The following is a 12,159-nucleotide window of genomic DNA, read 5'->3' on the forward strand; positions in this document are numbered from 1 at the left end:
CATCAGCTCCTGCCTCCAGGTGCCAGGTTCCAGTTTGAGTTCCTGACCTGACTTCCTTCAACGATGGACTACAATGTGGAAGTGTAAGCCAAATAAAACCTTTCCTCCCCTACTTGCTTTTTGGTCTTGGCATTTCATTGCAGCAAAGAAAGCCTAAGACATGAGAACGGCTTGGAGGAATCTGATTTCCACTCTGTGGGTTCCAGGAATCAATTTTGGGTCATCAGACTTGGAGGCAAATACCCACTGCACTGTCTTTACAAAGCAAAACGTTCTTTATACAAGGTGGCTGGGCCTGGCTAGAAACAGCCGCAGCCCTGACGAGGGCTCTGTACCCCACAACCAACCACTGGCTTTGCAGTGAACTTACACAATATACACATGGGCATAATAAGCTTCCTTTATTTTGTCACATCGGAAGAAGCACACATTTTTTTGTTTCTGGACTGGATGTCAAAGAATAGGAACAGGCAGGCCAGAGTTGACTCAGCATTATTTCAGGGTTGCTAGAGGGGAGCCAGGAACAGAAACACCCCCTGGACGTAGAGACCAGGCCTGGGCCAAGCCTGGTGGTAGAGCGCTTGCCTCACCTGCAGGAGGTCTGGGCTCCACGCTCAGCTCTGCAGCAAACAGGGTATGGTGGGGTGGCCTGTCGTCCCACCATGTAGCAGGCAGGAAAGTCAGCCAGGCACCAGTGATGCACACCTCAAATCCCAGCACTGGGGAGGCCTAGAGGCTGGTGGATCTCTTTACACAGAGTTCCGGGCCAGCCTGGGCTACAGAATGAAACCCACAAACAAGGACAAGAAAAACCAAAAAAAAAAACAAACTTACAAATCCCAGACCATCAGACCACTGTAGCCATCCACGGCCACTTCTCTCTGGGAGGACACAGGAAGAAGGTGCCAGAAGCTGGGTGCTCCTGGGCTTTCTCTTGCTGCACACAAACATTTCCCTGGTCTTCAGCATAGTTTCTGTCTGTAAACTCCACAGGCTCCCATCCCCCCAGATGGCAGCCTCTGCTCACCAGGGACCCAGCGCCCATCCCTGGTAAAACCTACTGGAATAATCAAGACATTCAAATCCTTCTTAATTGGAGCAATAAACAAAGTTTCCACATTATTCAGTTTTTTAAAAAAAAGTTTTTATAGCCAGGTAGAGGTAGGTACACGCCTTCAATCCTAGTACTCAGGGAGGCAGAGGCAAGCAGATCTCCGTGAGTTCAAGGCTAGCCTCAGAGTGAGTTCTAGGACAGCTAGGCTATACAGAGACCTGTCTCAACAAAACAAAGTTTTTTTTTTTACATTGACTGTGTGCACACCCATGCATACCATGACACATGTGTGGAGGTCAGAGGGTGACTTGGGATCAATTCTACCTCATGGATCATGGAATCTTAACTTAGGTCACAGGCTCTGTAGCAAGTGACTTCAGATGAGCCACCCTACCAGGCAAATTCCCAGTTATAAGAAAACCACAGGTGCCTACTCCAAGTAGGGAGCCAACAGAAAGCCAAGACCAAATCCAAAATCCAGTCAGAGGTGATTTTGGTGCCAGGAAGTGACAGGAACGGTCTTGGATAAGGACAGGCTGTTCGCCACTATGCTGAGGCATGGTGGACGGCTCAGGAGAATCTTTGGACAGGCTTGCTTTCTTTTCAGTTCTGAGACAGTCTCGTATAGCTCCAGGCTGGCCTTGAACCTCCTAGGTAGTAATCAAAGGTGACCTCAACCTGATCCTCCTGCCTACATTAGGATGACATCCCTGAACCACAGGCATAGTTTGTGTGGTGCTGGGGCCTTCAGACTCAGGACCTGTGCAACATGCTAGCATGGAACTAGGAAACTAGCTAGTTCCAGACACCTGTGAATTTGTCATTGTTGTGGTTTTTATTCTTAGACAGGGTCTCTCTTGCTTTTTTTGTTTCTTTGTTTCAAGACAGTATTTCTCTGTGGAGCTTGGCTGTTCTGGAACCAGCTCTACAAATCAGGCTGGCCTCTAACGCAGAGGTCCACCTGCCTCTGCCTGCTGAGTGCTGGGATCAAATGTGTGCACCACCATGCCCCGCAAGCTGTTGAATATTAAGAAGTTAATTTTAGCCGTTTTGACTATTTAATGATAAAGCAACATAAAAAAAAAATTGGCTCTCTCTTCCAAGTCTTCCAAAGCCCTCACTTTGTTAATGTGATTTATCCACTCCCTTTCACCCAGTTTATACAAAGATAGCTTCGCCCTGATGCCCTTAGGGACAGATGTTGGCAGGGCTAGAAATACATGTCAACCTGAACCAGGCATTGTCGCTCACCCCCGGGAGGATGTTGAGCTCAGTAAGGCTTCAGATGTCATTTTGGCTGTGGGGACTGATGGAGTGGACTCCACCTCTGATAGAGAATCAAGGATTTGCAATGCAGACCATCTGGACAGTGTCACCTGAATCATGAGATGTCAGGTGTGGAGAGGGAGTTTGGTTGGTGAGTAGGGAGGACCTCCTGGCTGGAGAGAATTGGGGATCCTACAGGATAAGCCCCAAACTTTGTGGACTCATAGATCACAACCCACAGCCCATCTCCAATTCACAGGAGGGCCTGTTGCTCCCAGGAGGTACCAGCTGAAACACTGGGTTGCCCATTGGTGTCTTCTCCCCATCCTTCCCCATGACCCCACAGTGTCCCTGGGCCCCAGTGGTGATGGAGATGACACTGACACCAGGTCTATACAAGAGTCCTCAGGTGGAAGGCTCCTGCCATCAGACACTGACCAGCAAGAGCACGTCCTCTGTGGGCTGGTTTCCCCACTTCCGTCTCTACACAGGATGTAAGATTTGTAAAACTCTTGCTTAAAACACCACCAGGCAGACCAGGGTCTGGGCGAGCAGCTCAGTCCCATGGCTCTGAGGTGAACTGACGGCTGGACTGCTAAGAGTGGGTCAGTCCCAGCCCCTCATGTGACAGGGCCTGGAATGTTCCAAAATTTAATTCTGGGAGTGGCCTTAACCTACACCGAGTGACACAGATTCAGGGGAGGCTTGGAAGGCACTTTGGAGAGTCACCCGTGCCAGGAGTGGCTCTGACTCTGGCCCTTGTATAACTGGAAAGCAGGCTTTCTGGCAGATGCCAGAGAACCAGTGTGGAAACTGGGGACCTGCCTGCGCCCTGGGTTAGCGGTCAGTTCACAGGCAGGCTTCAAGGCCAAGCTGGTGGACCTGAGCTATAGAGGCCGCTGGGGCTAAGCTGGACAGCAACCCACACCAGGCGACACCTTCAGCCAACAGTACGAAGAGTAGATCATACACCTGGGAAATGGTTCTAAAGGCAGAAGGCATGGAGTGTCCCCTCCATCACTCACAGAAGGCAATGCTGCCCACAGACCCCTCCCTCCATCAAAACGCCTTGGGAAGCAGTAAGCACCTACATGGGGTGTCCCAACCCCTCAAGACAAAGCTGAGCAGAGCCCTGGGGTTTGTGTGCTCTAACCGGGACCGTCTGAGCACACTGACATGGTGAGAAAGGGAGATAAGTTGTACAAGAGGCGGGGGGGGGGGTGGTGGTGGGGGAGGAAGGGGACAGGCGGGAAGGGGTGCCCTGAGCTTGGAAATGGCCCCCATAGCTCACACCTCGGCTGCAGTCTTTGAAGAGGCAAGCGGGGGACAGGTGTGAGGAGGTCAAGGGCTGCCCTTAACAGCCACAGCTGCTGGGCTCGGGGGGCGGGGTATCTCCAAGGGCTGGGCCTTTCCCATTGCTGCCCGGGCCGGAGCTGGGTTCCAGGGACTCGTTCATCTTCTCACAGATGATGTCCACCAGGCGCTCGAACGCCTGCTTCACATTGATATTCTCCTTGGCGCTGGCCTCAAAGAACTCAAAGCCTGCATGGACAGAAGGTGGGGACAGATGCGACAGTCAGGCGAGTCCCAAGGGGCTGGACCTAGAAAGCGGAGTTGTTTAAACCTGTATTCTGAGCTCACTCCTGCCTGACCTGCTGTGTGTGTTGGGGGTTGGGGGGAGTACGCATGTGCATGTCGGTGTGTTGTCCCTCTTCTGCCATCACCATTTTTTTTTTCCTCTGAGACAGCGTCTTTCAATGACTTAAAACTCATCAGGCAGGCTTGGCTGGCTAGCCCATAAGCCCCTTGGGTGACAAGTGTGCACTGCCATGCGTGATTGTTTGAATGTAGATCCTAGGGTCCTTCCCAGGCTCAGTCAACCCCTTTTGAAGTTGAGACAAAAGTTCAGTGTGTAGCAATGCTGAAATAATCCAAACAGCTTCCAACTCAGGGATCCTCCTGCCTCAGCTATCAGAGTACAGTGATTACAGGCTGCACCTAGCTAAGAGTCTTCAGGAGACAAGATGGCTCAGTGGCCAAGGTACTTGTTGCCAAGTCTGAATTGATTTGAGTTCAATCCTCAGAGTTTACAAGACCGAAGGGCAGACCTCCATATGTGTGTGCGCGTGTCACACACAGACACTAAATAAACTACGGGACTAGAGAGATGGATCAGTGGTTAAGAGCACTGTCTGCTCTTTCAGAGGTCCTGCGTTCAATTCCCAGCAACCATATGATGGCTCACAACCATCTGTAATGTGATCTGGTGCCCTCTTCTGGACTGCAGGTGTACATGCAGACAGAGCACTGTATACATAATAATAAATAAATATTAAAAAAAGAAAAAGAAAAAAGAACACTGGCTGTTCTTCCTGAGGGCCTGGGTTCAATCCCCAGAACTCACACGTAGCTCCCAACTCTCTCTAACTCCAGCTGCGGGGGATCTGATTCCCTTCTGGGGTCTGCAGCACATGGCGCACTGACATGTAGGTTTGTGGGCAAAGCACCCAGATGCATCTTAAGAAAAAAGCCAGAGCCAGGCATGGTGGTGCACGCTTGTAATCCCAGGACTCAGAAGGCTGAGGCAGAAGAACTGCTGAGGCTCCAAGCTAGCCTGGGCTATAGTGAGGCCATCTCTCAACCCCCAGCTAGCCTGGGCTATAGTGAGGCCATCTCTCAACCAGCAGCTAGCCTGGGCTATAGTGAGGCCATCTCTCAACCTGCAGCTAGCCTGGGCTATAGTGAGGCCATCTCTCAACCAGCAGCTAGCCTGGGCTATAGTGAGACCATCTCTCAACCCCCAGCTAGCCTGGGCTATAGTGAGGCCATCTCTCAACCTGCAGCTAGCCTGGGCTATAGTGAGGCCATCTCTCAACCCCCAGCTAGCCTGGGCTATAGTGAGGCCATCTCTCAACCCCCAGCTAGCCTGGGCTATAGTGAGGCCATCTCTCAACCAGCAGCTAGCCTGGGCTATAGTGAGGCCATCTCTCAACCTGCAGCTAGCCTGGGCTATAGTGAGGCCATCTCTCAACCCCCAGCTAGCCTGGGCTATAGTGAGGCCATCTCTCAACCCGCAGCTAGCCTGGGCTATAGTGAGGCCATCTCTCAACCCCCAGCTAGCCTGGGCTATAGTGAGGCCATCTCTCAACCCCCAGCTAGCCTGGGCTATAGTGAGGCCATCTCTCAACCTGCAGCTAGCCTGGGCTATAGTGAGGCCATCTCTCAACCCCCAGCTAGCCTGGGCTATAGTGAGGCCATCTCTCAACCCGCAGCTCAGAAAGGACACAATGGAAAGCTGGAGCCAGAGGGAAGAAAGATGCTTAGCATGAGGGGGTGCATCTGATTTCCAGCATTAAGCGTAACCCTGACTAGGTGAATGTACGATTTCCACTTCATACTCATCTCGGCTACTAAAATGGAGCAGCCCAAGGAGGCCTTAAATCTTCCTGCAGCTCTTGGTCACTGATACAAAGTATATATAGAGAAGACTTTAGGGTATTTCTCAGTGCAGGATTGGAAACTAGGGCAAAACAGGTCTTCTATCTCACAGCCAGCCCCTCACTGAGAAATTCTACACAGGGGCTCTACCACCAAGCCACGCCCCAGCTGCTCACTGGTGGATTCTAGGCAGAGGCTCCACCACTGAGCCATGCCCCAGCTCCTCACTGGGGGATTCTAGGCAGGGGCTCTACCACTGAGCCACACCTCAGCCCCTCACTGGGGGATTCTAGGCAGGGGCTCTACCACTGAGCCACACCCCAGCCCCTCACTGGGGGATTCTTGGCAGGGGCTCTACCACTGAGCCACACCCAAGCCCCTCACTGGGGGATTCTAGGCAGGGGCTCTACCACTGAGCCACACCCTAGCCCCTCACTGGGGGATTCTAGGCAGGGGCTCTACTGCTAAGCTACATCTCCAGCCCTGAGTAATGCTCAGAAGCTGCTGGCTGGGTGACTGAATGGTGAATATTACAGAGTACAAGAACTCAGCTCTTAGGAGCCTGGTGAAATCTGTGTGGCTCTACTATCTTCTAGGGTAAATTTGGTGTTTTATTAACATGTATCAACTCCCCCTCACACATCTGCATTCTTTTTTTTTTTCCAAGACAGGGTTTCTCTGTGTAGCCTTGGCTGTCCTGGACTTGCTTTGTAAAATAGACTGGTCTTGAACTCACAGTGATCAGCCTGCTTCTGCCTCCCGAGTGCTGGGACTAAAGGTATGTGCCACCAAGCTCCAGTTCTTCTTCATATTTCTTTTGTTTGGGTTCTTTTCTTTTTTGTTATTGTTTTGTGCTCCCCCCCCCTCTTTTTTGGAAGAGAGTCTCACTATGCAACCGTGCCAGACCTAGAACTTGCTATGCAGCCCAGGCCAGCCTTTAACCTCTGCCTTCTAAGTGTCTTTCTTTGGTTCTAATAGGGTCTCATGCAGACCAGCATGGTCTGGAACTCACTACATAGCTGAGGTTGACTTTGAACTTCTGACCCTCCTGCCTCTGCCTTCTGAGTGCTGAGATGAGAAGTGTGTACCACAATTCCTTGCTGTATGTGGTACTTCAAAGGTGTCTCGTATGCTAGGCAAACACTCTGCAACCCTAGAGCGGCAACCCTAAAACAGTTTGGGATTTTTGTTTATGAATTTATTTTAATATTTAAAATGTATTTTCTGCATATGTATGTGTGCCTGACTGTATATGTGTGCAAATGGTTGTTAGCTGCCATGCCGGTGCTAAGGAATCAAACCTGGGTCCTTTGCAAGAACACAAGGTATTCAGGGGCTGGAGAGATGGCTCAGAGGTTAAGAGCACTGACTGCTCTTCCAGAGGTCCTGAGTTCAATTCCCAGCAACCACATGGTGGCTCACAACCATCTATAATGTGATCTGGTGCCCTCTCTGGCCTAAGGTATACGTGAAGGCAGAACACATATACATACTAATAAATAAATAAATCTTTAAAAAACAAACAAACAAGGTAATTCTTAGCTGCTGAGCCATCCCTCCAGCCCTTGTCTGCTTAAGAGATGTCTCATTGTGCATCCCAGGCTAACCTTCACCTCTTGGAAATTCTGTTCCAAGTTCCTGCAACTTTTAGGCTTGATTTAGGATTTGGGTGTGACTACACCTGGATTTTCACAGGGCAGAATCTTCCCCGTCATGAAAGAAGACTCAGTTCCTACAACAAGTCAATATCCTGAATGAAAAAGGAAGCCTGCAGTCCCAGCAAATTGGGAAGCTAAGAAAGAAGGATCTTGAGTTCAAAGTTCAGCCTTAGCTGCATAGTGAGACTGTTAAAAAAAAAAAAAAGAAAGAAAAATGTAAAGTGGGGCTGGAGAGATGGCTCGGAGGTTAAGAGCACTGACTGTTCCTCCAGAGGTCCTGAGTTCAATTCCCAGGAACCACATGGTGGCTCACAACCATCTATAATGTGATCTGATGCCCTCTTCTGGCCTGCAGGTATATGTGTAGGCAGAACACTGTGTACATAATAATAAATAAATCTTTAAAAAAGAAAAGAAAACAAAAAAGTAGAGCCTAGATGGGTGGTGTTGCTCAGTGGTAGTGTGCTTGCTTAATGTACAGACAGCTGGGGTTCCAGGCCTGACCAGGCGGGTGTGCATGTGTGTGTGGGTGTTTGTGTGCATGTATATACATGTCTGGCCTCTTATTCGGGTGTTGGAGACTCTAACTCAGAGCCTCATATTTGCACAACAAAGCGTGCTTACTCACTTACCCACCAGGCCATCTACCTCCCCAGCCCCAACACATGGGTATTTTTCTCCCCTCCCCCCTCAGACCCTCAGCTAACCATTGTGGGATTCAATGGCGAAGATGAAAGTTTGGAGACGTGACGTCAGGTTGGGTACTAACCAAGGTCATCCGCGAGCCTCCGGCCATCCTCGGCAGGTACAACCCGTTCACCCTCCAGGTCACACTTGTTTCCCACAAGGATGACCTGGGCATTGTCCCACGAGTAGGTTTTGATCTGTGTAGCCCTGTGGAGTTGTAGACAGTGAGAGGGAGGGTTAGGGATTGGGGGAGGGGCCTGGGGGTGGTGGTGATGGGGTAGCAAAAGCCTAGGGCACGTCAGTGGTTGCTCAGAACTCACCAGTCCTGCACGGCGGCGAAGGACTCCTGGTTGGCAATGTCATACATGAGCAGGAAGCCCATGGCTCCACGGTAGTAGGCTGTGGTGATTGTCCGGTAGCGCTCCTGGCCTGCTGTGTCCTGGGCAAACAGCAGTCAGTCAGCTAGGGGCCACCTGCTTCCCACCTGACACTGCAGGACCCTGAAAGGGACAGGGGGTCTGCTCTTGTGGCCCACTCTGCTGGGAGAAGAGTGGTGTGACCTGCAGAGGCCCACGGGGGAGGCACTGCAGGCATGTGTCACCAAGTCCCACTGTCCCATCTGAGAATTCAGTTAACCGACTCAGCTCCAGTGTGCAGGGCTGTCTCCCATTCATGAGTGTCCCTAACTTTGTCCCCAAGAACCAATGTAATAGTCATACACAAAAAAGAGCCACCTGGGCCTCAGGCCGCCATCTCCATCTCCATCTGACACCCCCCTTGTTACCACAATGGTCTCAACAGCTGGGCTGGGGACAGGGTGTATAGGCTCTGAACCTGGCAGCCTCCACGGGAGTCCCTGAGATAGATGGCCCCAAACTTCCTCCTCACTAGTCACTGGTACCTCCCACATGCACCTTCAGTCTGCCTTGTCCCTCCACAGGCCACCCAGGGCAGGCGTGTTCACACACCCTGCCGGGAGCTCTACTCAGGGTCTTTTCCTTACTGACTGCGCCCCCTACGCCGCCCACGCCCCCTCCCCTCCCCCCGCCCCCGCCATCCCGTTCCCTGAATGGCTACTCGACCCACCCAAATCTGCAGCTTGATCCTCTTATCATGTCGATAGACTGTCTTGACCTTGAAGTCGATGCCCACCGTGCTCACGAACGCGGGGGTGAAGGAGTCGTCGGCGTAGCGGAACAGGAAGGAGGTCTTGCCCACGCTGCTGTTCCCGATCAAGAGCAGTTTGAACATATAGTCAAAGTTCTGGTCGGCAGCATCCCTTGGGCTGGCAGGGGGCTCACTAGCAGATGCCATCGCGGTGGGGTCTGCTTGGAAGGGAGGCCAGAAATCTTGATGTGAAAGAGCGGAATCCTGTGGGGGGGGGAGGGGGAAAGGAGCAGACACCAATAACTGAGACTGTGGGTCCATTTGGGTCCAGGAATCAGTTCTTCCCACACGTGGATCTGGGATGGAACTCAGGTCATCCGGCTGGGCAACAAATGCCTTTTCCTGCAAAGCCATCCCTAGCCCTCGTTTTATTTATTTTAGGACACAAGGTCTCATTATGGAACCTAGTCTGGCCTCTAACCCTCACTATTGCTCCTACCTCTACCAAGTGTATGGGGCTTGACTGGTTCATACCTTCACCTTGGGGCTGTAGTTACAGGTAGTCGTGAGCTGCCTGACCCGGGCACTAAGTCAGGTCCTCTGAAAAAGCTGCTTTTAACAGCTGAGCCATCTCTCTCTACTCCTCTTCCTTTTCTTCTTTTTTATTCTTTTAGAAAAGGTCCCACAGGGGGCTGGAGAGATGGCTTAGAGGTTAAGAGCACTGACTGTTCTTCCAGAGGTCCTGAGTTCAATGCCCAGCAACTGCATGGTGGCTCACAACCATCTATAATGTGATCTGATGTGCACTGTATACATAATAAATAAATAAATCTTAAAAAAAAAAAAGTCCTCCATCTTTAAAAAAAAAGAAAAAAGAAAAGAAAAGGTCCCACATAGCTCAGGCTGGCCTCAAACTCTCCCTGAGTGGTGGATAACGACCTCATACTTCTGAGCCCTGTCTCTGGAGCTGGGATTACAGGCGTGCACTGCTATGCCCTTCCTTCTTAATGATTCTTGTTAAGTTCACCAACAAATCTCGGCTGAGTCCTTCTCTGCACCGGTGCTGGTCTCTGAAGAGCCACAGCTGTGCGGAAGACAGAGCCTCACCTTTTTGGGGGAAGCCGCAGTGGAAGGGCTATGGTTGCCACTTGATCTTTACACAAAGGGTGAAGCTGAGGCCTGGGGCTGGTGTTCGCCTAAGGTTTCAGCCCCAGCACCCACTGCACCAGGTGTGATGTGCACACCTGTAATTCCAGCACTAGGGAGACAGGAGTATCAGGAGTTCAAGGTCATCCTGTGCTACACTGGAAGTTTGGTACCAAACTGGGCTACACGAGAACCTGTCTCAATTAAAGAAAAAAAAAGGCAGCAAAATTGAGCCTTCTCTGATCACTTGCCTTAATGCTGCAGAAGCCAGGTAACAGGTGAAAATTCAGGGCCTGTGGGGGGGGCAGTTGTGAGGAAGTTGCACGGGCTGCAGGCTGGACTTTGCCCAGTCAAGCAGCTGGCATGGCCAGGTGTGAGCTGGAGGGGGGTGGTGACTGCCAGCTAGACAGAGCCCCCTCCATCAGGGCCTGGATGTTGACTTTAGCGGGGGGGGGGGCACGAAAGGGGGGGCCTGCCACTGGGTGCCTGTCCTCTCCCCTCCAAGTCCACTTTAACCCTGTCCCTGGGTAAGTGGAATTTCTATAAATATAGCATTGTTTAAAAGCCCAGTTAGGCTCCCAAGTGGGTACCTGCCATTTTATTTGTTAAAGGGGCAGGGCCTGGCTCTCTCTTGGTCAAAGCTGACTCACCCGAACCATGGTCCACAGACCGGAATGAACGTCATCAAATCCAGGGGAATTATTCTCGCCACTCAATGATCACAAAACCCACCACCCCACATCCTGCTGTATATATGCCCACACTGCAGCATGCTGTTTCATCCGAATCTAGGGTGCCCTTCCAAGCTCCCCAGGCTTCGGTTTCTCCAGCTGTCTAGAGTCTCTCTCTGAAGCCCAAGCAAAAGGATTTCTCAACGGTGTTTTCTGTTTCTCTGCCCCGTGCATTTCCAAGGAGAACGCAGCCAACCCCACCCTGTATTCCGGGAGAACGGGTTTGAGAAGGGACCGCAAAGCGTCCGTCCAGCAGGGCCTCCAGGCTGGCCCCCGCCCCACCACCTCGCCTCTTCCAGGCCATCTAGGGGTCCCCAACCCTTAAGGCTGGCATCCGAGCTGTCACTGCAATGCGTGCACCAGCAGGTGCCTCCCCCATCACCATATGGCGCCCTCACTCGCCCCCGCCTGGGCTTCTCGCCCGCTCCGCCACCGCTCGCGGAGCCAGCCGGGCGTGGGGAACCCAGAGGAGCCAGCAGCGGCGAGTGGGGTGCGGGACCCAGTCTCGCGCGGACCCCAGCTCAACCCTGTCACAGCGCACGCGCGAGCCGGCATGCTGGCGGGCGCACTCGCTCCTGGGCTCACCTCGGGTCCCGCCTAGCACACAAGGATCCGCCCACGAAGTCGCTGCGGCCCGCACACGGCCGCGACCCCCGCCCCGCAGCTGCCGCCGCCGCCGCCAGCACTGACAACCGGATCCCGCGCCGGCTCCGCCCAGGTGGAGGGCGAGGCAGCAGCAAGAGCAGGAGCGACTACAGGGGGCGGGGCTATAGGGCGGGGCTGTCCTGAGAGTTGGAGTCCGGAGGTGGGCGTGGTCTTGCGGGTCGGGGGGGCTCCGCGCAGGAGCCAGGACATGGGCGTGGCCTGTCGGGGACCTGGTCGCCGCAAAAATCCTAGAGCGGAGTGGGCGAGGCCTTGCAGGAAGAGTCAGTCAGAGCTAGAGAGAGCCCAAAAGAGCTGTAAGTCCCCCCACCCCATAGCCTCTCCTTCCTAACTACAAGTAGAAAACGTCTTCTATGCACTCTGTGGTTAAGAGGAAAACTTCAGCTGAATTCTAGTCTCACTTGCCCTT

General features: G+C 52.5%; 1 protein-coding gene across 3 annotated transcripts; it reads right to left on the bottom strand.

Annotated features, from left to right (window-relative positions):
* Nucleotides 1–378: 378 nt before the first annotated feature.
* RAB3D (RAB3D, member RAS oncogene family) lies at nt 379–11,830 on the bottom strand. Of its 3 annotated transcripts, XM_084781840.1 has the most exons (6): nt 11,673–11,826; nt 10,608–10,649; nt 9,190–9,474; nt 8,424–8,542; nt 8,186–8,310; nt 379–3,862 (listed from the first exon to the last, which is right to left on the bottom strand). In XM_084781840.1, the coding sequence occupies exons 3-6, from the start codon at nt 9,415–9,417 to the stop codon at nt 3,675–3,677; spliced, it is 660 nt and encodes a 219-aa protein (XP_084637966.1). In that variant the 5' UTR covers nt 9,418–9,474; nt 10,608–10,649; nt 11,673–11,826; the 3' UTR covers nt 379–3,674. The 3 variants fall into 3 exon arrangements, with proteins under 3 accessions (XP_084637966.1, XP_084637965.1, XP_084637967.1); XM_084781839.1 differs by lacking the exon at nt 10,608–10,649 and having other exon boundaries at nt 11,673–11,830; XM_084781841.1 differs by lacking the exon at nt 10,608–10,649 and having other exon boundaries at nt 9,190–9,428; nt 11,673–11,821.
* Between the last annotated feature and the right edge of the window lie 329 nt (nt 11,831–12,159).

This window comes from Acomys minous (genome assembly GCF_964271855.1).
Source record: "Acomys minous genome assembly, chromosome: 5".
NCBI lineage: Eukaryota > Metazoa > Chordata > Mammalia > Rodentia > Muridae > Acomys > Acomys minous.

Excerpts from the sequence above, each read along its gene's own strand:
- RAB3D (XM_084781839.1), bottom strand. The coding sequence starts at position 9,417 with ATGGCATCTGCTAGTGAGCCCCCTGCCAGCCCAAGGGATGCTGCCGAC. Across the intron at positions 8,543-9,189 it reads GGATCAAGCTGCAGATTTGG|GACACAGCAGGCCAGGAGCG; the intron begins GTGGGTCGAGTA and ends CTGTTTGCCCAG. Across the intron at positions 3,863-8,185 it reads GAGGCTCGCGGATGACCTTG|GCTTTGAGTTCTTTGAGGCC; the intron begins GTTAGTACCCAA and ends CTGTCCATGCAG.